The sequence below is a fragment of the Vicugna pacos genome, chromosome 6, assembly GCF_048564905.1.
Source record: "Vicugna pacos chromosome 6, VicPac4, whole genome shotgun sequence".
NCBI lineage: Eukaryota > Metazoa > Chordata > Mammalia > Artiodactyla > Camelidae > Vicugna > Vicugna pacos.
The window spans coordinates 55,520,325-55,546,211 of NC_132992.1; the positions used below are offsets into that span (position 1 = coordinate 55,520,325).

Consider the following 25,887-nt stretch of genomic DNA (forward strand, 5'->3'; position numbering starts at 1 on the left):
AGTGTCTTCCATGTAATTTACTCCAAAGCACTCTATTTAATGCAAATTCTTCATAGTATATCCTAATGTTCTGCTTCTTCAAGGACTCGGAGGATGGACAAGTGAGTTAGATAAGAAATGCCTTTGGGACCACAGGCTCACCTTGCAAGGCTAAACACCCTAAATTCAGGATATTTGTCTTCTCTCTTTGACCTCAGACAAATTAAAGCATGTACAGAACTGGTTTTCCTCCTCTGTGCTGACAAGCTCCAATCTTTTTTCTTTCATCAACTTTTTAAACTTAGAGATGAGACTGCCGTTAACAAGAAATTTAACTTGCTTTATTGCAATTTCTTGTCTAGCTACATTTAGTGCGTCTGTGCACACTTTACAATGTAATTGGAGGGCATATTTTGTGTTCTGCTCTTTTGATTAAATATTGCTTAATAAACAAGTCCAGGTATTGGTGTAACTTACACTATAGTCGTTTTTAACAAGCATAGAAAGATTATTTCCAATCTTTGACTATGATAACTAGTGTTGATATCAATTTATTTGAAAAAGATGACTGTATTCCTCTTCAGATTATTTCTATGAGATGTGTTCCCCAAAATGTCAGGTCCAAACAATTTTATAGATTTTATTGCAGGCTACCTATATGCCCCAGAAAAAATTAAATGAATACCATAAGTAATTGCTGGGTGTAATTACATGAGCTGTTTAGAATAACCTTTGAGTCACGATGTAAAGTTAAAGTTGTATTAATATGCATTGTAACTGCAAGTGACATGTTACATTTTTTCAAGTGATAGTTTACCATTTGTATTTCCTTTTGTGCAAAATAGTACTTCCCAAAATGTAGAATGTGATCTGTGAAATACTTCCTCTCCTTCTCTCTCTCTCTCTCTCTCTCAGTCTGTCTGAATAAAATTATATCATATGCATTTCATCTGTAGACCCTCCTTCTAGGGACAGAATGATCTAATGCAAACAAGAGGGGCAAGGTAACCACTCTCCCGGAGCTCTCACTGCAGTGAGATGATCCGCATGCAGAGACAGAGAGAACTTCAGATGATAGCCAGTGAACACAGACTGAATCCCATGGCTGAGGAAGCTGGAAGCAGGGAGCCCTTTCTAAGTAGCTCATCAGAAGACCTTACTAAGGAGGCGTCTGAGCTGAGAACTGAACCACAAGGAGGCCAGCCTTGCGGCGCTCTTGCAGAACTTCTCAGGCAGGAGGGGGACAACCGCCAGAAGAACACTGAGGCAGGAAGGAGCACAGGTGCTGGTACCCCAGGAAGGAGGCCCGCGTGGCCGGAATCCAGGGGACAAGGGAAAAGAGGCCTGAAGTGTCCTCAGAGAGCTAGGCAAGGGCCGAATCATGCAAGAGACCAGGTAGGGTTGAAGATCTGTGGACACAAGGGCGTACGTGTTATGGTACTAAGTTGATGCATCCCTGGGTAGAGCAAGGTTGAGCGGGTTTCTCCCTGGTGTGGCCTCTCAAAGCCTTTGAAATGTGAGTATTCATTGTAAACTTCCAAGAGAAAAATACAGGTCCCAGAGGTCCCCAAATGTACTTGCCCAAATGTACTTGGTCATGGCTTTGTTTTTTCAGAAAAGCGCTCTTGAGACTATTGTTTCGAGGAAAATGTTTGGGCCAATGCAGTGGCCAAAAGCAGGGGCTGGATAATCTGCTTTTCGGCCAAAGCCTGCCGCCTGCTTCTGCACAGTCCCCTCAAACTAAGAATAGTCTTCACATTTTAAAATAGGCTTTAAAAATCAGAAAATTTCACAACATGTGACAGTCATGAAATTCAAATTTGTGTCCATAAGTACAGTTGTTGGGACGCATCCTACATGCAGTTCACTCTTCTCTCTGGGGTTGTGCAACACTGGAGGGGTGAGCAGTTGCACAAGAGACTACGATCCACAAAGGCTAAGATACTTACTGTCTGGCCCTTTGCAGAAAAAGTTTGCCCATCTCTGGTCTAAGGCATCTTTTCCCTATTATTGACTATTAATCTTCCCCTGGACCTCGGATTATAGCCATAATTTACATATTTCATAGTACATATTAAGTATGTCTTATTCCATACTCTATTGTTTTGCCTTTTATATTTTGTTACATTTTGTTCTAAATTTTTTAAAATTTCTACTCATCAAACCCCGTTTCTTTGCCTTGAAATAGTACCCTCAATTTCTTACGGAGTCTGAATGGGTATTTCTTCAATAGGCTGGATAATAAGTAATTCAGTTTTCCTGTACTTAGAATTCAGTTATGGTTATCTCTTTAATATGTTCAGACATTTCTGAAGTTGGGTGTATACGTCTACATCCAATCACATTTGCATGCTATCCATCTAACCAAGCAGCATTTCTTAGTAATTCCTGTACCTTCTCCTCCTATATTGCTTCTGGTTTGTCAGGTGTTAAGCTCTAACAATACTTTAAAACTGTTTCTGAGCTGTTTATTTCACTGACCTCTTTTTCTATTAATAACCTAATAATAAAGGCTTCTTACAAGTGTCATTTTATAAAACTTTTTTATCTGCTTAGGCTAGTCTATTATTACTTTAAAACTGGGAATATTTTCCATCCATTGACCATCTGCATGTCTTTTAAGTGCCATATAATACATGTAAGATTTTAGTCTAGACACAGGGATGCAATCAATTCTTTATAAACTCATGTTTATCTCAGTAGATACTTTTCTGTTTAAAACTCTGGGTACCATTTTTAACTATGTGCATACAACCTGAATACAATTTCGTTGTAAATGATTCTGGGGAAGATAGAAGTCTTCTCCTGACTCTCCCCTCCCCATCACACTCCCTCCCTAGAGTCACACTTCTCTTAGAGAAGCCTAAAAACATTGTCAATGGATGAAACACTAAGGAAGAGACCACAGATCCTTTTGTCCTGTTTGGCATTTTCTTCCTCCAACATTTCCCTAAATTTACTTAAAGTCATGGTGACTCATCATCATACATGATTGATCGCAGGGAGATACGGCTAGATTGAGGTTCTCCCACAAATGCTCAAAATTTAACAGTTTCAACTCAAAATCACACTTTGGCTTCTTGCAGAAAATCTCTCAGAATTTTGTAATTGCCCCATTTGACAGAGCTTATTAAAGGCCTGGTTTCTCCCTTCAGATCCCTGTGACTGATCTCCCAATTTGGAAATAACAGACACATTAAAAGAAGCACAGCAGACCTCATGCTAATGAGACTCTGAGTGTTCAGTCTTCTACAATGCTAAAAAGTCTCCTTTATTTACGGTGGTGGGTCTCGCTAAGGTGGGGATATTTGGTTAAATAAATTAGGAGCTCGTCCTGGAGAATTGCTAAGTGACAATTAAATAAACAATAACCTACACAGGGGTAGGGCCTTGGAGACCATGTTTAAATGCATAGCTGAGTTTGGGGTAGAGCAAGCAGGAGAGCCAGTGACAAACATAATACGAAGTTGAAATGGTATAATTCCATGCAGAGGGTCGTCAATGCAGTAAAAATCTCCTCTGAGTACTTGGGGTCTCTATTAAAAGTAAAATGCAATGTCTGTAAAGAAGACAAGGAGGGACGTTGGCGGGTCTGTTTTCCTGGACTTTTCACCTGCAAGTCTCCACTAACTGGCCAAACAGTGCTGGCAGGACTGTGCTCTCAGCAGCTGTGTGCTAAATCCTACAGCTCTTCCATCCGGAAAAGCTGGTTGATCTCAAGGTAGATAATGAGCAAAATAGTCTGGAGTTTTGGAGTCTAGGGGAGGGAAAGGTTGATCAGACCCACTTATCACACTCCTGAGTCTTGAAAGATGGTGGGAAAAGTGACTCTTCCTCTCAGTGGTGCCCACCCTCTCCTTCCCAGCTAAATGGAATGCTTTGCTATGCAAATAACAAGTCTGCTCTCAGAGGAAGTGAAGGACTCAGGAGAGTAAAGAAAACTCATCTTCTGGAGGTAAATAAACTCTTTTCAGATACTATTGAACAAATTACCTCTCCATGCTCTAAAAGTCCGTTTAGTGCCCTAAAACCTCAAGATCACCTGAGATTAGTTTGCTCTGTTGAGGGTCAGGCCTCATAAGGAGTGAGTCCCGCTGGAAAAACATCTTTTGTCTGTCCTAGTTAAGGCACACAAAAGAAGCATGTGGAAATCACTCAGCAGCTAGACATCTGCGTTTAACCCCAGCCAGCTGGAATCTGAGGTTGCAAGTGTCAAGGTCGGTTCTGAGCCAAGTAACCTAACTAAATAGGTTTCCACTTGATAATTACTGTATTTAGATAATCCTGCCTCCTTTTCCCGTCACCGTCAGGTCCCAAGAAACCTGGTGTGAGAAGTCAGGGCAAGAAGATAAGGGACACACTGAGTCCAGTAGAAAATTGCTCAGCCAGTGGCTTCAGAGATCTTTAGCACGTCTCTCCTTCTCTGGTGCACGAGAAGGAATATAGTCCCCAAATGACCAAATCAGGTGGCTACAAGTCCCACAGTATAAAATTGTCTGAGCCCCAGATGTCAGGTAACCCACTTCTTAGGATACTTAAAACATACAAGGAGTATTCTGTTTAGTACTACAGTCACATCATTTAAGCCGAGCCTTAAGAAGTCAGTAAGAATCTTAATGAAACTGGGAAGTGATGCCCACACCTCTGCTATTATAATCAGGCTGCTTAAGATTACGAACAAACTGACTAGTTGTATACCTCTGCTATTTCCATGAAGGTAGGTGATCCACATTAACATTACATAAACTAATCACTGGAGACTCATGCTATGTTAAGGTTGTAATACTTATCTGAAGTTATAAAAAAAACAGAACACAAAAGCAGCTTTATGAAATTTTGTAAATATATGAACAAAGAACAAAAAACAAACAGTTGTTTTAGAGTAAAAGCTGTAAGCAAATTTCCCATCTCATAAAAATGTTTTAAATTTCATTTCAATAAAAACTAGAAATAATAGCAACTGGAATGAGATATTACAATTTCACATTAAATACTGGAGTCTGCACTTTCTGGAGGTGAAGTTAATGCTTTGGGTTATACAGCTCTCACTGACCAGTTAAAGAAAGTTTTAAGTAAGTTCTCAAGGGATACACCTTTTTCTACTTTGGAATCCTACATGAATTCAAGGGACATTTGGTATAGCCTTAACTGTACCTGTTATCCTAGAAAAAGAGCACTCGATTATTTTTTTCATAATTATCAACAGAAGACTAGGGTAAATTGAATTCAATTGGACCCTCTTTCTCCCTATAATGTCTGTATCTTTGGGCTCTTCACCTAGGTCTTAACCTCAGTAACAAACTGCTTTGAAAACCAAATGACAAGGATTAAATTAACATGAGGCTTGAGATGAACAGAGTCATACATTTTCTCAGCTGAATCATAGACAGCTCCATGTAGCATGGAGTCAGTTGCTGATGACAGAGGGACAGGGAAAACAATTGCAAGAGTAAAAGAAAGCGTTCAATGTTTTAAACTCTGTGTGCTTTGAATCCTTTAGAAAATCATCTGCTGGCCAGGCCTTTAGTTAACAAAACTGGAAGAATATATTGCTAAAGTAATGGCAATGAAACTATGCAAAACTAGAATCTTCTTGGACCTTGGGTAGGGGGTTCAAGGATTTAGGATGGGGGCCTTGTTTTTTAAATATTTTTAGAAATTAAGTTGTAAAAATTCAAGAGGTTAATGAGATTTTCTTCAGAGATGTGATACCTACTGAAAAATGGACTTCAGAAATTCTCATTAGTAACATAACTCAGCAAATCACTGTTCCATCTTCTCTTCCTCAAATTTCGCATTTTTGAAGTAAACATTTCTATAGCAGTGAATCCTCTGGTATTTTCCCAATAGTTTGTTCTGAACAATAGAGCAGCATTTATATTTCTCTTCAAGGTTTTTAGAGAATATTTTGAAAACAGGGAAAAAGCAGAGACAACTGGAATTTGTTTCAGTTAATACCTTAAGTAAGGTGATTCATGAATGGTAATTTCAAATGGCCTTCTTACTGAGAAAATATTCTAAATCCTTTTTCTAGGATTGATGAAATGTTGCACACCTTGAATTTATTTTTCAAAATTCCCAGTTTTTTTTTCCAAAAATATTAGAGAAATCCAAAATTTTTCCTAAAACAAGCCACTTTTCTTCATTGGTGACCACTGCAGTTTTGACCCGTTTATTTGTTCTGTCACTAAGTGCTGAAAGCATAGGGAAATGGGACCCTTGCAATACAACCTGGGGCCACATTTTTAAATACTCTATTTCCAGTTAATTTAGTTTGTGAAATTGTGCTAGTCTATCTTAAATGGTTCTCCTGACTAATTCTGCATCAGTTCTATTTTTTTTTTTCACTTAAAGGAGGCACTGGGGATTGAACCCAGGACCGCTTGCACACTCTAACACTGAGCTATCTCCACCCCCCTCCCCCATTAGTTCTAATTAGACAGTCTACCAATTATTCTAAATTTCTACTGGGAATATTAATAACTCTGATTCTCGGGTAATGTAAGGTCACCATCAACACTTGTGAATTATTCTTTTCATTTTAAAAAGAGTATGTGTACATATAATACAACTTGCTCTGTGTTGAAACAAAAGTACCATTAGGGACAGTTTGGAGACTTGGGCCTGAAGCTTTATTCTCCTAGATTCCCCTTAGGTCACACCATTCTGAGCTCGGGCCTTTGGGTGGCGGGTGAGGGGATCGGCACTGTGGGTCTCTGGTCCAGAGGAGGTCTGCGGCGGAGTCTAGTATTACGGGCTTGGCATCTGGTTTCTGAAAGAAATGAGCCGACTCCACTCAAGCACACCCAAAGCTGCTCCCATTCCCTTTCTTCGCCAGCAGTTAGGGAAGGCGCAGGGGCAGTTCAGCTGAGCCTGGGGCTCTGCCTTGTGAAGAGGTCGAGAGGACAGTTGGCGCGCCGTGTCCGCTCTGCGCTCTGCTCCCCATCCTCCCACGCCCCACTCGGTCCCTCCAAGATGCTCGTCCACTGTGAGTTCCTTAATTCCTGCTCTCCATCACCACGGAAAGCCCCTCAAGATCTCGACCCCTCTCGCACCCTTTCACCCAGGTGAGCTTTCTTCCCAGATTCCACGGCTCCGAGTGGCCGCTTGACCCCATTTCACAGGAAATGTCCGGACCTGCCTGCGCTGATCAGATCCCTCGGTCTATGCACCCCGACTCCCGAGGGCGGATAACCTGGACTGATGGGGGTGGGAGAGACTGAAATCTGCGATCTGGAGGGGGCGGGTGCGAGCGGAGGCCGCCAGGTGCACCAGCGGGTCCCGAGTGGGAAGGACGCCCCACTGGCGCCCCCGCGGCCCCAGGGCCAGGGAGCTCCGGGAGCGGGGGTGGGGGGGCGGAGCCTGTCCGCAGACCTTGACATCAGTCCAAGGCCGGGTGATCGCTGGGGTCTGCCAGCTCCGCGGCTGCCCTGAGCCCTCTCAGTGTGGCGCTGCCCGGCGGCAAGGGGGTGGTGGAATGAAGCATGGTCAAGACAGAAAACAAAGTCAGCAGGTCACCTGGCAGGTTCAGAGCGAATTACGCAACGAAAGTCGGGGAATGTGTGATGCGTTCCGGGCCCATCCCCCGCTCCCCCAGCTATTTTTTTCTTAAGCTCCTAGGAAGCCGGTTTGAGTTTAAGGGTTGGGCAAGGATCTACCGAGCAGCTCCTCTGATGTGGTTACGCCTTTGTTGAACTCCTCGAGAGCGATTCTCCCTCCGCATCTTATTTTAGGTAATGAGCACATTACTCTGAGCAAAAAAGATATGGAGGGGATGGAGGTCGGAGCGAGGAATGGCAGACTTAATCCAAAAGCAATGACGAGATTCACCCTATAGCTTCCCTAAAGTACTGAGTCCAACATTAGCCCAAAATGTGAAATAGTGAAACCTAAGTTAAGTCATCACACACATTCAATTCCTTATCTTCCCGGACCTCGGGACTATGCCTTCCAGCAGAATTTAAAGAGTTAAAGCTGGCCATAGCTGTTGTTTTTCATGCTAACATTTGTGGCATTAGGACTATTTTGTTAACTAGGTATATGCAATTCACAGAATTTCACGGTAAATTCCCCAGACCAAATATTTGGCTGAACAAATAAACAACATTATCCATTCCTGAAAATAAGCCAGTAGAAGGAGGGGGAAGTTGAGGGGGAGGGTGGTTGCTAGAAAGTGACCTGAGCCAGACTGCCACTGGGCTCAAGATTCGCCCTCGGATAATTTGTCCAAGTGCTAGAGATCTGTGGGTTCTTTTTCAATGACACGTACGCTTCAGAAAGTTGGTGGAAATCGGGCAAAACAAAATGAGACTGCCTGAGGGAAACCCATAATGGGCTTCCCCTAAATGATTTATTCGACCTCCTTACCATTAATCAAAGGGGCAGCGACCTGGGGGGCTAGGGGAGGGGGGAAGCATCCCTCTTTGCAAGGAGTTTTGGAGGCACTGTGGAGTCTTGCTGCCTTTGCCTGGGGCTCTGATCTCCTCTCTCCACCTGCGCTCTCCGGGGAGCTGGGGCTTTGGCAACCGCTCCACTTCTATTTTTATTGGTTTCCACTAAGCTGCTCCTTTTGGAGGATTGCAGGACTTCAGTAATTAAAAACAAAAATGAGTCCTGCTTCACCCACCCCACCCCACCCCCAAGAACACATGAAAGAGTGTGTGTACATGGGTGCAGGGGGTGCACACTCACTGCCAACATGGCCACCACACTGCCACCCATGCCTACCTCGTCCTGACAGAGAATGCACTCTGAACCGCCCATCCTGCAGACTATATAAAGACATTGCTTTTGCCTTAAACCCATCCAAGCCCATGCAGATAAAAAGCACATGTAAGAAATGAGCCCAAGCAAGCTAAAATTCCAGGGCATAACCTAGTTGCTAGTGGCAAGTAAGAAAAAGCAAAGGTCTCTCCTCTAGTCCTCTTAGCCCCTTTATCCATGTGATTCCAGAAAGCCCTTTCTTTGCCTCGCTGGCAGCCCTGAACTGAGGGAGACTGTTTAAGCACATTAGCATTTTTCGTTTTTACTTTGGCCAAAAACTGAGCTTCCTCCTTGAAGAAACTCTGGCTCAGAACATTACAGCCATCAGGTGTATCACTTTCTGCCCAGTTCCAAGGCAGGGGGGAGGGGTGGCAGAGAGACGCAAGGAGCTGGTATTTGACCTGAGAGATTCTAGACAGTGGAAGAGTTTCACAATTCCTACTTAGAAATTCTGACCCTTCGGTATCTGACTCCATTACCTGCCACCCCTCCAACCAACTCAGTCTGTTGGAATTTTAAACTCTATGAAAGCCTTCATCTGGGGAATAGGAGACAAGGGGGAAAGTCCAGAAACACTGGAGAATTCCACCTTGTAGTATTAAAATAGTCGTCACCAAACTTTTTGAAGGTAAGGCACATTATTTGTTTTATTGGATACAAGCCAATTCTCAAACTCCCCAAAACTCCTGTTTTTTTTTTAAAAAAAAAAGCACGCACATACATATACACACATGCTCATATGTGAGTGTGCAAATTAGTTTTGGTTTGAAAATACAACATTGGTGCCTAAAATATAACTGGAGACACCTTGGGGTATCATCAAAGCAGAGGTGAGAACCATTTCCCTAGAGTTGAGACTCTTCTCCATCACACTTGGCTGGGACACACCTCTAACAGGTGAACAAAAACAGAGGATGTACAAGGAGCCCCAAACGAAGTCTTTAATCTGGCCTACTCCTTTCATCCCACTGTTTCTCCAAGGCATGTGTCATCCAGATGGGAGAGGATGCTGCGTCCTTGTCCTTGTTAACATTAAATAGAAATGGAAAACAATTCATCCTGGCAATTACCATCCTCCACCATCAGTTTACTTCCTGTCCCTCCAACTTAACCACCTCCAGTTACCACTCTCTGACTTCCATCCTGCCCCCAGCCCCACCTTAATAGAACAAAATCTCATTCAAAAGAGATGGGGCAGAAAGAAGAGAGGAAGGATTAAGGAGAAAAAGAACATAGTTTACCTTTAAAATAATGACTCATTTTATTTTTTCTTTTAATACGTAGTTATAAATATATTTTGTCAAAATATATGATCAATATGGTCAAAACATTTGCACATAAAGTCATAAATAAGGTCAAGGTGAATGTTTAGGTTTTTTTTTTCCTTTTTCTTTTTTAAGATAAAAGTCCAGCTATAAGAAAGCAGTCTGTGTAGTGTGTAGGTGAGTAGTGGATGGATGTGTGTGTGTGTGTGTCCCCAAGGAAGGCCTGACCTCAGCGGCACCCACAACCCTCTACTACCATCTCCTGATAATTTTTCAGTACCACCTTGTCATACTCATCCAGGTACAGCATGGAGATGGCGCTCAGTTCGGTGGGAACACAACAGGCTTTGGGGATACTGGAATTGACGGAGTTGACCAGGGTCTGCACGATGGCGTGGTTGGTTGAGTTGAGGTGGTCAGCCAGTGGAAAGGGGCAGTCCCCGTGGCAGTAGAAGGCCTGGTAGCCTGGTGGGGCCACAATCCAGTCATTCCAGCCCACATCGCTGAAGTCCACATAGAGCGAGTGGCGCCGGCAGTTCTTATTCTTCTTCCGGGCCCTCTGTGGGTGATGCTTGGGGCTACGCTTGGCCCTCCGGCGTCGGGTCAAGGCATGTCCCCGGCCATCGTGGCCAAAGGTGACCAGGAGGGGCCGGAGCTGGGCCCAATCCCCACTCCCTTGAGGTAACGATCGGCTAATCCTGACATGCTGGCCCTGATGGGTCCGTGTCTGATGGAGGTGGGTCACCTCAATGGCCAGCCCATAGTTCGGCTGTTTCTCCCGGGTCCAGCGAAGGACCGCAGGGCTCACATCAAAAGCTTCCCACCGTGTCACATTGTGGTGAACCAGTCTTGTGTCCAGTAGTCGTGTGATGAGGTGCCCGGGCACCACTTCTGCCGGGGGCTTCATAACCTCATAAATGTTTATACGATGGAAGCCCTGCTCCCAGTCAGGGCCCTGGTCCACCTGCTCCCGGAAGAGTCGAAGCTCTGCAGACGAGATCACCTCGTTCTCTGGGATGCTGCTGAGGTTAAAGAGGAAACGAAAAGCAGAGTTTTCGCTGGTCCCTGGGATGTTCTCCAGATGTTCTAGGCACAGTTGGGGAGGAAAAGAAAGCACATGAGCTTTTCAAGAGTTTGAAAAGTCAAGAAATAGCGAAGAGTTGGGGGGATGAGTGGTGAATTCTGCTTAGATAGTGAAGCCTATTTGGGGGAAATAAGCATACCTTTTGATATGAAGGAGCAGATAAGTGGGGCAGCTGGCAAACTGGTGAAACTTAGCTAGCATTCAGCAAGCACCAAAGACAGAAAGATCTCCCAGCCTTCTTTATATGTCTAATAATTTCCATGTGTCAACTCCTTACTCCACCACCATCAGACTCCCCTTTTAAAGCCCTCTTGGCTTTGTGTACACAGTTTTCTTTACAAGTGGTTGTAAAGAAAGAGGGGCCAACAGAGCAGAGGCAGGAGGAAACATGCACACAACCACCCTCTCCCTCTTCTTCCACTTTCGAGTATGTTACTAAACATTTCCCCAGCGATCTGGGAAACACAGAGCATGCCTTGTTGATCATGTTACAGAGGGGAAAATAAATTCCAACACAGTAATGATGCTGGTGGATTAATAACTCAGATTTACTTTGGAAAAGAAACATCCGCTAGGAAACATTCAGATCGGATTACAAGGCCCCTATTGAATAAACCTGACAAACACACAGCTGTAATATTAAATTCAGTAGGTGCTTTGGAAAAAAAAAGGCAGAGAAACCTGGCATAAAAGGCTTTGATATAGCAAAAACACACCACGAGGCAAGACCACGACTGAGTGGTATCATTCCCCTTCTCCCCAGCCCCTCCCCTGTCTCCAAAAAAACAAATTTAGCCACAGCTCTGGAAATGCTTTGGAGGTAAGCAGCTCAGTTCCCCAGCCTCCTAGATTTGGGGCTTTGATGTAACCTGAACTCTTCTCCCCCAGGGCTTCCACTGCCCCACCAGGCAGCCCTCCTGGCCCTCCCCAGCCCAGGCTGGGGACAGAGACTAACCTTCATGGTGGAAACTCCTCACGGTGTTGGCCCGACTGGCGGGGCGCTCAGGATACACCAGACCCGTGCTGTGGACCTGTTCTTCCTCCTCCTCCCCAGACTGGAGCCGGTAAAGATCCCGCATGTAATCCGGGATGACTGCGCTCTTGCTAGGCTGCGGGCGGCGGCGCAGCCCGAACATCTGCAGGAGTGTAGCCTCGAAGTCCCGAAGGAGCTCATGGCTCTGCCCTGAGCGGCGTCCTCCCGCGTGGCCCTGAATCTCGGCGACTTTTTTCTTCCCCGTCTCAGGTATCAGACTAGCATGGCTCGCGCCTCCTAGCAGGACTTGGCATAATAAAACGACCATCAGCATTCGGTTACCAGGAATCATGGTGTCTCTGGGGAGGGGGAGGAGGTGGAAGGTTAAAGAATAAATAAACACCAATAACTAGAGAGAAATAGAGATGTCTCTGCACACGCATATAGGGCTGGAGATAGAGGGTCAAGATGTACAACAGGTCAGAGAGATCAAGTTTGTGTCTTCTCCCTCACACACCCCCCACCACAGCTGCAGCCATGCACGGCCTGAAAGTAGGAATTGCCCTGTAATTACTTGGTCTAACTTGTTTACAGTCAAATAACCCCAAATCAGATAGCCTCCATCCTGTTAATCTTTTTTTGTCCCAACTGCTATCTGAGCCATGATCTCAGCTTGGCTTCTTCAAGGATAAACAGTTAACATTGAGGAGGTAGAAAAGGGTGGGGGAGGGAGAATTAAAATGCCATCGCTCTCCTCTCCACTTCAGACCTTCTGCCTCTCTCCCCCTCTTTCTCCACCCGCCCTTCTTCTCCGCCCTCTGAGCCCAACTTCCACAACTTCCAGCTGGTTCGGAGCAGGAGGGAGGGAAAGTAGAGAAACAGGGGCAGGGCGAAGACACTGGGCGGCAGGATCTGGGAGCTGACCGAATGGCGTGGGGGTTCATTTTACTGTGGCTGGTGAGTTTGAAATGCCCAGCAAAAAGCATCTGATCGCTCCCGCTAGCTCAGTCCCAGGGAAGGCTGTGGGGGATGATTCCGAGAGTGTGATCTCTGTGAGTTTTGACAAGCAGCTGGAAACGCGCCCTGGGGGCACTGGGCGCTCCCCTGTCAAGTGGGGAAGAGGGTGTTTAGCCCCCGGAGCTGCGGACCTTTCACCTCTTTAGCCCCCTCTCTCCCCTTTCTAGCAAGGCACGGATTTGAGAGAGACTGAGAGTGGGAGCAAGCAGCACTTTAAATAGAACTGGTATGTTAGGCGCACAGCGGCCACCAGGCCAAGAAGAAAGCGACAGCGCTGCCAGAAAGCAGAGTGTGGACTCTGGAAGGAAGGTCCGACGGGAGGGACACGAAGCGAGCACAGGTGGGGAGGGCAGATTGAACTCCCGGGAGGAGGGAAGGAAGAGGTGTCTACTCACTGACAGAAAACAAGGCATATAATAACAGTCCATGATTCTTGACAGCCAATCTTGAACAAACTTGCTGGAAAGGCTCAGAGGAGCTGCGGCAGTGCGTTGCTCTGGATGGCACTACGGAATGGCTCCTAAAATGAATATTTGAATATAATGAGACTCTGGCGCAGACGGACTCTGTTTTTCTTCCAGCCCCTCTGAGTCACGTGAACGCAGAGGCCCCGCCCCGAGCTTCGGCGGGCGGCGAAAGGGCCCGCGCGCTCTCCTCCGCCCCGCTGCCCGCCCGCCCGCGGCCCCGCCCCCTCCCGGAGAGGCCAGCCTCCGCGTCTGCCGCCGGAGCCTCCTGCGGTCCGGGAGGAACTCCGGGCGGCGCTCGGGCGACCCCTCGGCCGATCTCCGGGTCCAGCGCGTGGAGGACTCGGTCCTCACCTCTACCTGCGGCCTTCGGGGCTTCGGGGGTTGGGCCCTCGCGCCAGCGGCCTGAAGCCGGAGGATCTCGGGAGCATTGTAGGGGCTGCGCCTTTCAGCGCGAACCCGGCTCAAGTGGGGCCGGGATCGGGGGTGGTGGAGGTTCAGCGGCTGAAAGCCTTACCATCAAGGGACATTTAAAAAGGAAAGTGCTGAGGGACACACACACGCGCGCGCACCCCCCTCCACTTCCTATCCAGGGTCTCCCCGAGGCGAAATACTGCCCCAGCGACAGCTAGATTCCCCGCCGGCGGACGCCTGCAAGTGTTCAGAGGAACCGGGCAGCCGCTTTAGCTCCCAGCCAAAAGCTGCTGACCCTGTCAGGCGGGGCGGGAGGGGAGATGGTTAGGCGCGGTGATCGGTGTGAGAAAGTGATGCGGGAGCGGCCGGTAGGCTCTTTTCTCGCTTCCTTTATGGAGAGAATCTCCGCACCGCGGCGTCCCCCCACCCCGAGCAAAGCAAATCCCCAAAGAAAGTGGTCGGCGGGCCATTCAAGGGGCAGATTCTCAAAGAGGCGTCTCCTCGGAAAGGGGTCATCACATGTTCCAGGTCTCAATGTCGCGGAGGTTTTACAACTCCCGACCCGGCACAGAAAGAAAATCCCACCGCACTCCCAGGAGAAAACCGTGAACAGCTTTCGGCCTGCGCTCGACCTCTGCGTCTGCGTCTCTCTGTCTTCCCCTAGCCAGTCTTTTTTAAACCACTACTCCTCCCCCGCCACTTCCTCCCCCACCCCCTTCCTCCTTTGCACCAGCTGCAGAGTCGCAGCAAATATTTCTTCAAGAATTTTACCAACCCACAGCTCAAGGGATTACTGGGCTGTCCTTAAGCTAACCGAAGATGCTACACGCGTGGGTCGCTCAGCACGGGGGCCTTTTCGAAACCCTGATCCATGCAACTCTGCGTCAGCCCGGGCCCGTCCAGGGTCCCGAGTCCCAAGACTCCCGCTGCAAAGCGCGCGACACTCGGCCGCCCTTTCCTGAGGTCGTTCCCAGTTCCTGCCTTGGGTCGCTTCAGAGCTCGATGGCTCATGTTGCCGACCTCACTCTCCCCTACAAATCTGATTTTCTTACTGGGGGCACTCTCAGGAAGGCTTGGGCGAAGAAGAGTAAAGGATCAAGCGCTTAGCCCTTCCTCCCGGGCGCGGCTGCCCGGCGCCGCCCGACACCGCACTGGCCGGGGTGCGGAGGCCGCGGGCGCCCCTACGCGACCGTCTGCGCCGGGCGATAGCCGCGCCGCTTTTTGAGCGGTTTAAGGTTTTCCCGCTCCCGCGCCACCGCTGTGGCTGACTGCGAAAGAGTGGGAAGAGCAAAGAGTTTGGTTGAGATGCCTGGAACCCTAAAAATGCCCCATGGGAGGAGCTCCAGAAATAGGAAAAGCAGACAGAGAAGGGCCAGTCCCCGCAGGCGAAGGGCAGTGGAAGGGGCGGGCGCCCACAGTCCCGGGACAATCCTCTGACCTAGGAATCTCCCAGGGCGGCAGCGGGAGCGCGCGCTGCGCCTAAAACCCAGAGGCTGGGAGAAGAGCAGGTTGTGTTTCAATTTCAGATTCAGTAGGATTCGTCTCTAATCACATTTTTCTCCTTTGATTTTTTTTAAAATTTAAAAAAGCCTAAAAGCACTTTCATCTCTAGAACTTTTTCTTGGGGGGGAGGGGATGCAACTCGTGGCGACTATCCTTTATTTCCCTGCCGGAGCTTATCCCCAACGCCAGTTTATTCAAAGGTGGCCTCAGTTTACCAAGTCTATGTCTTTGGGGATTTTAACATCTTACAAAGCCTTCAGCTTACAAACCGCGATCCTCACAAACTATCCACTTAAGCGGTGCCTTGGAAGCGTCTGAGGCCGCGCGGGACCCGGGAATCCCGAGACACTGTCCCGTCGGCTCCGGGACAGGAGGACCAGTAAGAGCCGCGCGTCCGCTGTGCGTCTCGCCAGGGACTCCCTGAAGAACGCAAACACCGCAGGAAGTCGTGTCCCGGATCAGCTAGCATCCCGGCCATCATCCCTACAGACCGACACCATGAAATAATAGAGGGAGACGCTCCTTGGATGCTTCAAGTCAATGAAAATAGCTCGTGGAGTTGTGTTGGGCAGCGGTGGTCCACCAGCTCTCGGGGGCTTTCGCCTGCTGGTGGCCGGGTCCGGTGACACTCTAGACGCAGCCTCTCCGGTGGTGCGCACGCTCCAGAAGCAGAAGAACTGCGCTCTCCACCGAAGAACTGGCCCTGGTTAGGTGTTCTCTCTCCACCTGGCCGTGCCTCAGCCCCCTCACTCTCTCCGGACCTCACAGCCTGACTCCCTTTTCTCCCCTGGCCCTGTCCATCTGGGGATCACAAATACTAGTCCACGGGCAACGTATTCCACTCAAGACCCCACAGTCTTTCCTAATGACCTTCAAATAAAGATTTCTCTTTTCTCCTCTCCTGCCCCGAACCTACCAAAGGTGGAAATCTCCCCGGGGTCACGGGACCGAGAAAGTGGTCTGGGTAGAGGCAGTAGCGTACGTGGAAGTGTCTTTCAGTGCCAGCATCCCTACCTCTAGCACTACGATTGGGGGGGGGGGGACAGAGAGGGGAAGGCCACCTTTTGCCTCGGCCACAGCCAGAGCCCCTTGTCTCTCTCCTCAGAGATGCGCCCTAGCTCCCCTCCGCCCCTCGCCAGGTAGCCTCGCTCACCATAGGTCCCTGAAGAAGCGGGCTCGCCAGCAGCAGCTCCTTGGGACCTCTGAACGGCTGCAGTGAACCTGGGCGAGGGCCGAGGACTGGGGCGCAGCAGGCTCGAGACGGCGCGGACGGGAATCCCATCAGGGAGAGAGGCGAGACACTCAGCCCGGATCAGCAGCGGCGTCGCAGGCTCACGTCCCTCGGCTCAGATGCCAAACTCACCTAGCTTCCGGGCGGAGCTCCGCTCCTCTTCCCTCCCTCCCTCCTCCTCTGCCTTCTTGCATCTTCTTCCTCCTCTTCCCTCTCTCTTTCTTTCTTTCCTTCCTCCTCCTCTTCCCCGGCAGCCCCTCCCTTCTTCCCTCCTCCCTCGCTCGCCTCCCTTTCTGGGATGGGAGCCCCGCCCACATCCTCCCATCCAGCCGCCGGGCCTCGCCTCGCAGGCCCTGGTCCCGGAAACCCGGGCAGCGCCAGAGTCCGCAGCTGCCGCCCTGGCTGGGACGCCGCTGCCTCCAGCTCAGAGAAGCGGCCGGGGCTCACCTGGGGACCACGTGCAGAGGTACTAGAAAGCATGCACCGACTAGTCGCCGTACCTTCCAAAAATACCCATGGGAGTCTGGGCTTCCCTGCGTTTAGAGTAACTGCTGCCCAAACTGATGATTAAAACACTGAGTAATCACCATTTACCCCGAGTAATTAGAGATAATGAAACACCTCTAAAATCAGGTTATGGAGAAAGGAGCTGTTGGATTGGTTTAAAGGGAGGCCTTCCATAAACTGTTAAAGGATTTTCAAACGTTGAGAAACAGGCTGTGCGCAGAGCTGTGTGCCTAAAAGACGTAACTTTTTGGCTATTAAAAGATGACTTTCCTTCCAAAACATTTTTAAAAATGCTTCTTGTGGAAAGCCTTGGTGATGACCCTCAGAAAGTCAGCCCCAATAAACGGTCTCCTTCCCCACCCCCACCCCCCCTCTTCAGACCTAACCCTTTTGAGGATAGAGGTGGCTTAGAGACAGGCTGGGGCCACGCTTTTGCAGTCCGAAAAGTCTGCTTATAACTCAGAAGTACTCTTACGGACTGCCACAGCAGTTATTTTTGTTATTGTTTTTGATTTTCGTTGTTGTTTGTGGGCACCTAGGAATCCTGAACCTCAGCACACTGACCTTCTAAGGAGGTAACAACCACAGAAGCAACAACCTTTCTGGCCACAAGGAGACAAGAAAAGATACCCTTTGGTCTGTTTTTAAAGGAGGAAGGGGGATGAGGAGTTGGCCCATTCCTACAAGAAAGTGCTATTAATCATATTAGCAGGGAGGTGGAATATGTGGCTTTAAAACCTTCCCACACAGGAGCTAATTTCACACAGTGCCTCTGATGGAGCATGAGAAAGATAGCATCATCTCTGTTTTACAAACGTGGAAGGGGAAGGACAGCCAGGTTAAAGGGACCTTCCTGGAGCCTTGAAGTAAATCACAGCCTCTGCTCTGGAGTCCTGAGCTACTTACTGCCGCAGGGCAGGGTGGGGCTGAGGGTCACCACCCTGAGCACCAGGTAGGGTAGCCCGGGGAATGCTAAAGGATGGAGCATTTCCTGTCCTGGATTTCTTACCCTGGGATAGACATTGCACTTCACTGTCTCACGCAGAGCATTTAGGTCTTTACTTAAAAGGATATTGGTCCAGGGTATCCCTTCTATAAAAACATCACCTTCACACACCTCCAGTATTTAGAAAACAGGAACTACTTCCTGTGTGGAACACAGATTACAAAGGGTGGGAAGTGCACGAGATCAGAGAAACAACTGTGGGAGCAGGGCCCCGGCCTCCTGCCATCCCTTCTGTTAGGCCTGTAAGGTTTTTAGACCAGTAATGCATCAAACAAGAGAGCCAAGCTGAGTGGCTTTGGGCAAGTCCTTTCATTCTCATGGGCCTCAGTTTTCTCATCGGCAGAATGAAAGAATTACGCCAGATAATTTCCATGACACTTTTTAATTTGAAAATGATTTAAATTTTTAATTGAAATTTTATTGAACATCAACCTTCTTTCACTTAAATCACTGCTGAGCTCAGCTCCTCTAATAACTTCTGATTAAACAGGGTAGGGCAGTGCCACCACCTGGAATGGATGACTGACAGTATACCTCCAGCCTCCAACATAATCAAAATTACATTAATTATTAATAATAACAACACAGAATTGAAACTCCATTAAATAGTTACCTAATGTCCATCCTGGGGCACTAAGCAGTGTGCTCCTTCAGTACACTGCCTGGAGTAAGGACAGATTAAATGTTCACCAAGCCCCCTAAATCAATCACTATTGTTTTAATGATTAACAAAATGTGTTCCTTAATATTTAAACTCGAAAACAACAGTGATATGCTGTGCTTAAAAGCAGGGATTTTTTTAAAGCACCAGATAATTATTTTTTTCCTTTTTTAAACCCAAATGTTTTTGGATGCTAGCTATTATCTCATTTTGCTGAAGCCCAGATAATAAAGTGGCCATTGGCCCATGCATGAGTCTGTGAAACTCCTGGTCCAGGAGTTTCTAATTAAGCCCCCCCACCATACGTGGTTTAGACCCTGATATGAATCTTCAGATGTGTAGGGAGAGTGCTTAGTTCAGTTCTCTTGGGACAGCTTTTTTCCAAGCCCACATTTTAGATGGGTGCAAACCATCTATTATCAACTTCCTTTACTCATTCCTCTTCTTTTTAGTTTCCTCTCTCTCATGCCAAAGAACAAATTCCTTGTTGGCTAGAGAGCTAAATCAATCACAGCCTAGAGATCAGAGCTGGTGAGGGCGATCAGTCCAGACTTTTCCCTATCCCAAGCTAACTTATGAATCTGAATGTTTTTATAGAGTATAATATGATTGGATCAAATGAAACTGTATCCTTCAAGCATATAGATTAGGAGGAGAAGTCTGTCATAATTCAAGAGCAACTATTGTTGCTTTGCTGCTACTGCAGAATGAAGCACATTCATTTGTTGGGTTTTTCCTGGAAAGCATCTGGAAAGAGTAGCTGGACAGGGAGCCCTTAGAACAGCCTTTCTCAAGGTATGTTCTGAGGACCATAAGCTTCAGAACAAGGCTGGAGGTGCTGATGAAAATGCAGATTTCCTGACCGTGCTGCCTGAGATCTGGACCCAGAAATGTACATATTTCACAAGATTCCCTGATGATTCTGAACACTCAAAAGCTTAAACTACTGCTTTAAGTTATTTCACTTATATTTTCAGGGCTGATAGACACCATTAAAAGGCTGATACCAAGACATTATTAAACAGGCAAGGAATATACTTGGCTTGTGCTTTATAAATTGTTGAATATGGTAATCATAGCATTACTATATCCAGAGAACACCAAATAGGTCTTACAAGTGAAAAGATTTCTAATCCTACAGATGGAGTAGTCCTTGCTTCTAGGTCCTTGACTAAAAACCCCATCAAGTCTTCAAACATTCTTTGCTAATGAAGTGTCTTTTGAAGCCATGGGGGTACTTGGAAGAAATTCCCAGCATCACTGCTGACTTTTGAGAAGCAGTAAGATAAATTGGAATTGGAATTATGAAGGATCTCAGAAGCCATTTGTTTCTCTTATTAATATTTACCATTTGTCCTATATTTGCTGTCTAGCCCTCATAATAACCCTCGTAAAAACTCAGTTCTACAAATGAGAATCTGAAGGTGAGAGAGTTGCTCAAGGTCCCAGAGCTAGTAGGTGGTAGTCCCAAAATTCAGACCAGCTCAGTTTTTCACCCCCACAATCCCTGAGCTGGGCCTGCAGAGAGGTGGAAGGATCCCCGTGGCCACAGTTCCTGACTTGTCCTGGGGGGCTGTCCCAAGGCCAGGACACCGGCTGCAGCACTCTCCTTGCAGCATGCTCTTTCGGAGAATTTCAGTTATCTTCCTGGTTCTTAGAGGACAAAACAAAATCAAGACCCAGAAGCTTATCTCCTCCTGCTCTTATTATTACATAGCCCACCTTAGGACAAGACTTCATGTGACCTTCCCTGGGAAAAGGTTGTGATCTTGAGTAAGAGGCTGCTTACCTTTGCTGGTCTCCATTTCCTCATTGTAAAATGTGAGGATGGACCAGATTCCTCACAGGTCTTTTCTCAGGCCCCAAGATCAAGAAACAGTATCTCTACGAGTTAAAATCACAGTCAGATGGCTTAACGTCTAGAGTCTTGGTTTCTTCATTTGTAATCTGAGAGTAATAATTCCTATTTTATAATGTTTTTATGAGCATTAAATGAGTTAATGTAATAAAATGGCAGGCACATAAGTGCACAATAGATATTAGCTATTATTAGTCTTTGCAAAGGTAACGATTATATGAGCAAAGTAGGTGAAGAGCCACCCTGGTCTTGAGTTTTATTTATGGTTAGTGATAAACTTTTTAAAGCAGCGGTTATATCTCACATTGATTTTGTAATCATTGGCACTGCACACATCTCCGGTGTTGACTGAATATAGGCTGTTGACGTGAATTTGCATGCACTGAGTTAACAACCATTACGATTTATCTGTACAGATCTGACCCAAGAGCATATCTCTGCCAAGATAACTAGTGCCTGTCAAAGCAGGCAGTCGTAACTACTGAGAGCAAGGAAACAGACCAGATGACTTATCCAAAGCATTTCTCATCTCTGATTTTTCTGATCCCTAACACTTCTGACTTTTAACAATTTTTCTTTCTACCTCTTGCTAAAATGTAAACCCACTTCCTTTTCCCTGGTCTGCAGAAGAGATTTAAACCTGGTTGCAAAAATTTCCTTCTCCAAACATTTGAGACTGCTGTCAACCCTTTAAATACCTCACTCAAAGCTAAATAATACTGGATTCTAGTATTTTCTCATGAACAAAACAAAATGTTACCACCACTTCAGTTCCCTGTGCCTTACATTGTTGTCTTGCTACCTTCTGAAACATGGTTGGTTTGTTTTTTTAATCCTTTAAAGCAGACCATCAGAAATGGACCGAGAACTCTAATGAAGACTCCAGAGAGATCAGACAGATGAAAAGACTGCTTTTATGTCTTAACATGTTTAACATGTGGATGGCAGACAGGGCATGGATATTGAAATTCCTCCCTTTCCTCGGAAGGGTTATGACAAAGAGGATGGGAGTGGCATACAATGAAGGGTATTTGGCTCCTCCCTGTTTTAGGCTTCCTTTGCTTAAAAACTGGTCGGCTTGCACCCACCAGATTCTACAGCAGGGATGCTTTTTGGAAATAAATTATTATGTAATGGGGCAAAAAGGTTAAAATCTTGGAATGTCTTCATTCTCAGCGCACCATCCTTCTTATTCTCTTTCTCTCCCTGTCGTGCATGAACAGTGTGACCTGCATACAATGCAGTATAAACATTTTGGAAGCAGGAGCAGAGTCCTACATGGACATCAGGCTGTACCAAGTGTTTCCCAACCAGATGTCAACTAGGCAATACCATCTAACATTCTCCCCTCAACTCGTGCTTAACAGCTTTCTAGTCTTTTGCAAGAAAAATTTTGTCCAAAGGAGTATATGATCCAAGAAATTTTTATTGTGTAAATAAAACTGGGATTTTTTACAAATAGCCTAAATATTTCAAGGTCCTTGGGGAGGAAGGTCCTCGGCACCAATGTCCTTTTCAAGAATAAAAGTGTATTATTTGTAATTTCCTCAGGGATTATGTCTAGATGTAATAAACACTCAAACATGCTTGCTGACAATGCTCACTTCGTGAAAACTCATCAGGTTGTATACATAAGATTTGTGCACTTTTCTATTCAGGTTATCTTTCAACTACTAAAAATATTCTTTTGAAATGATTTCTTAGATTTATTTTCTTTGACCATTATTTGAAGTCTACCAGCAAGTGACAATGTTTCCAGTCACCTCAGGCAACCAAAGGGTTGCAGAAGCAAAGCTAGGAGAAGTAAGATCTGTAGTCACGTGGTAGCCGCAGCAGGGAAGAAACCGACCTGTGGCTTCAGGGAGTCTACTCTGGAGGCTCCCCAAGAAGAGCAGTTAACACTAACCAAGGCCTTGCCTCTGGGGACCAGCGCAGACCAAGGTAGAGGACAAGATGCTGCCGCCGCCGCAGCCGCCTGCGTTTTTCCCCAGCAGGGGAGGGCAGGAACCGCTGGGCCCGAAGGGAAGCGCCTGGGGGCATCTGCACTTTGTACACCTCTTCTGGCTGAGAGGCTCGGACTGGGCATTGCAAAGCGTCAGTCTCTGGGGAAAAAAAGTCAGGGACACGAGATGCTTACTTCATAGAACAGAAATGCACGAAGCCCAAAGGAGAGGTAACAGCTTCAGAGAAAGACATAGGCTCTATGATTCTCCAGGTTACATAAGCCCCCGGCTTGGGGAACTGGGCTGGGGACATGAAAGTGACAGAGAAAACAGGGCTCCGAAGGAGTGCCTCTCGCCCCCTCGCCAAAGCAGAGTCCCAGCTCGGTCACAGAGAGATCTGAAGTGCACGTGGCCGGGGATTGGCCCTTTTCGAGCCCTGAAGTCCCCGAAGCTGGGCTCAGAGATCACACAAACTTGGATTCAAGGAGTCAGAGAAATCGAAGAGGGGTGGGAGGACCCTAAGTTGTGAGTAAAGGGTGTGGGGTGAGAGGCGGAGGAAGGGGCCGACCCGCGTCTGCCGAGTGACGGCGACACCCTGCTCTCACCTGCGCAGGCGGCGGCGGAGGGGCAGGTGCACACGCCCGGGACTCGCAGCCGCGCTCCTCCTCTGCCGTCGCAGATGCCCAGCAGGCCGAGGGCAGGAGACTCGCAGCCCCAGTGCCTCCCCGCTCCTCGCCGCCTGCCTGCGGGGGCCTCGCTCTAGCTCCTCACCCTGCGCCCTCTCCACTCAGACGCCGGCTGGGACTGCCCGGCGGGCACAGGGTGTCGGCGCTGTGGGTGGAGGCCACCTCGCTTCCCGCACCGCCTGGTCGCGTGCGGTTCGGCGTTATTTTTAGCTTGGCGACTACACCTTCCTACCTGCAACAGCTCGCCCTGCTCTCAGACTCGTTTTGCAGGATTTGTGCCCCAGGTGGCTAATCTGACCCTGACTTGAATAAACAGCGAGCGCCGGGCAGCCCGGGCAACCCGGGGAGCCACCCGCACAGATTTTTCATCCAGCCTCATAGAGAGGCTTCCGAGACGCCCAGTTCCCACCTCTTTTGTCATCTCCCTAGACTTGGAAACTCTAGGCCATTCCTGCAGATGGAGAAAGGGAACAAAGAAGGAAAGGAAGGGGGAAATGGGGAAAGTAGGAAGGAAAAAAAGGAGGGAGAGAGGAGGGAAGGAGGGAAAGGGAGGCAGAAAGGAAGGCAAGAGGTTCTTAACATGGTTCTTGAGACAATTTTACTCCTCCCTGCAGTTCCCTATGCCCTGCCCTCACCCTTAGATATGTTGGGGCATATGGTACCTGAGTCCCAATAATACTTTCAAATGCCAGATTTGGATAGTATTTGTTAAGCTTTCCTCCCTAGCTAGCCACCCTTTCCACTACCAGTTCTACCTGATGACATGTTGTCCAGGCAGCAGATTCTGGGTTTTCCCATCAGGTAAGGGGAAAAAAATGTGCCTCCCCAGGTGTCTGGGCTCATGGGATCTGCTGTTTCTACTGGTCAAGCCCCGCAGCGGTAGCTGCGAGTTTGTGCAGCACTGGGGAGGTAAGACTTACAGGGCTAGGAAGAGGAGGAGCAAGGACCTGGCAGGAGGAAGGCCAGCAGGAGGTGTGAGTTCGCTGGAAGAGGCTTCAGATAGTCTTTGGTGCAGCAGTGGGTCATGGCCAAACAACCTTGGTCGGGGGGGGGGGGGGGCAGCCTTCTCGGAAGCAAATTCAAAATGAAAGATAGTAAGGTGATTCAGTACAAAGGGATGGCAGGCTGGATTATGAAGTCTTTGCCTCAGAATTCTGATTTTTATTCTGAAAATCTTTCTGTTCCTTCTTTGCTCCCTACATGTTAGGGTGTCAACTACAGGTAATGGGTAAATATGTCTTCAGTTTGCACCAAAATGTTCTGTGCCACTCCTGCATCTGACTAGTTCTTTAGCTAGAACCTGGGGAGTTTGGATAGTTTTTTTTCCCCAGCTTTAGATAAAATCCAGAAAGAAAAATGGGGATAGAAACTGGAGGACTGAAAATTAAAGGTCTTAAGGGGAATATAAAAGTGTCTGCTGGCTTTCTTTAGCATTTAATTTAAATACAACAATCTTTAAATTAGAGATTCCCTGGATGGATTTTAGGGGATCTGTGAAAACCACAAAAATTTATGCATACAAGTTTGGGTGTAAGTGTAAAAGTGCAGGCAAGGGAACATAATTTTATCAAATTTTCAGAGGGATTTGGAACCCAGGAGAGGTTAAAAACCTCTAGACTATGGGTGCATGTGGTAAATCCTTCTTGTTAGGATAATACCTCCAAGTTGCACACACACACACCTTGATTCAGTGGTACATAGCAAAATGTTCTTAATCTTCACTGAGACAGCAGAAATGTCTCTCCATGTAGAGCCCACACAATAGGGGAAAGGATGCTGACAGAAGAGCAGATGTGTGACCTGGAACCCAGTACCCTGCTCTGCCCCACGTTAGCTGGACCCGCCACCGATGAACTTAAGACTCTGAGATTCTTAATGTGTACATCAAATACTGGAGTGTATGTGAAACTAATTTACAGATCACAAAACATAAGGCTAGTGGCATTTATGAAAATAAATGCGGATGGGTTTCCACCTGCTAGTTATAATTAGATGAACAATTATGTAAATAATTATAATTATGTGACTATTTGCATATGTTCTTCAACCTTATACTTTTAAGGAAAATCAACATACTTTGGATTCCTGACCATTGTCAGGGGCATTCATGTTTGATTATCTCATTTAATCTTTGAAATGACTCATGATTTATATACTATAGTTATTTCCTTCCCACACTCCCCCTCTTTTTTTTTTTTTAACGTTTGAAGAAAGAGAGGCACAGAGAGGTTAAGTAAATTCCTGAAGGCCACCCAGCTAACAAATATCAGATTTCAACTCCAGATGAGGTCCCTGCTTTGGCAAGGAGAGATTAGAAAAAGAACAAAATTTGTTCAGATTAAGGCAAATGTAATTCCTATGGTACTTGTGCATTTTATGCAAAAGTATAGCAGTCTGAAACAGAGCAGCCCCACTCAAGGTGTTCAGTATTCTCATAGACTCTTTGCTGGAAAACTGTCTTTATCCCATTCACTTTCATTTCCTCCATGGTTCAGCTTCACTAGCATCCTAATAGAAACTGATACACACAGTT

At 47.1% G+C, this 25,887-nt stretch overlaps 1 protein-coding gene across 5 annotated transcripts; it reads right to left on the reverse strand.

Annotated features, from left to right (window-relative positions):
- Nucleotides 1–9,978: 9,978 nt before the first annotated feature.
- BMP4 (bone morphogenetic protein 4) lies at nucleotides 9,979–17,163 on the reverse strand. 5 transcript variants are annotated; one of them, XM_072963063.1, is made up of 4 exons: nucleotides 17,141–17,163; nucleotides 13,477–13,601; nucleotides 12,047–12,423; nucleotides 9,979–11,093 (listed from the first exon to the last, which is right to left on the reverse strand). In XM_072963063.1, the coding sequence occupies exons 3-4, from the start codon at nucleotides 12,414–12,416 to the stop codon at nucleotides 10,237–10,239; spliced, it is 1,227 nt and encodes a 408-aa protein (XP_072819164.1). In that variant the 5' UTR covers nucleotides 12,417–12,423; nucleotides 13,477–13,601; nucleotides 17,141–17,163; the 3' UTR covers nucleotides 9,979–10,236. The 5 variants fall into 5 exon arrangements, with proteins under 5 accessions (XP_072819164.1, XP_072819161.1, XP_072819163.1 ...); XM_072963060.1 differs by lacking the exon at nucleotides 17,141–17,163 and adding an exon at nucleotides 16,826–16,955 and having other exon boundaries at nucleotides 12,047–12,370; XM_072963062.1 differs by lacking the exon at nucleotides 17,141–17,163 and adding an exon at nucleotides 16,826–16,954.
- Nucleotides 17,164–25,887: the final 8,724 nt, after the last annotated feature.

Bases quoted from the DNA above. Each gene is read 5' to 3' on its own strand.
- BMP4 (XM_072963060.1), bottom strand. From the start codon at position 16,887: ATGCAAGAAGGCAGAGGAGGAGGGAGGGAGGGAAGAGGAGCGGAGCTC. The intron at 13,602-16,825 runs GTGAGTTTGGCA...TATTCATTTTAG, and splicing joins GAGCTCCGCCCGGAAGCTAG to GAGCCATTCCGTAGTGCCAT. The intron at 11,094-12,046 runs GTTAGTCTCTGT...AACTGTGCCTAG, and splicing joins GAGGAGTTTCCACCATGAAG to AACATCTGGAGAACATCCCA.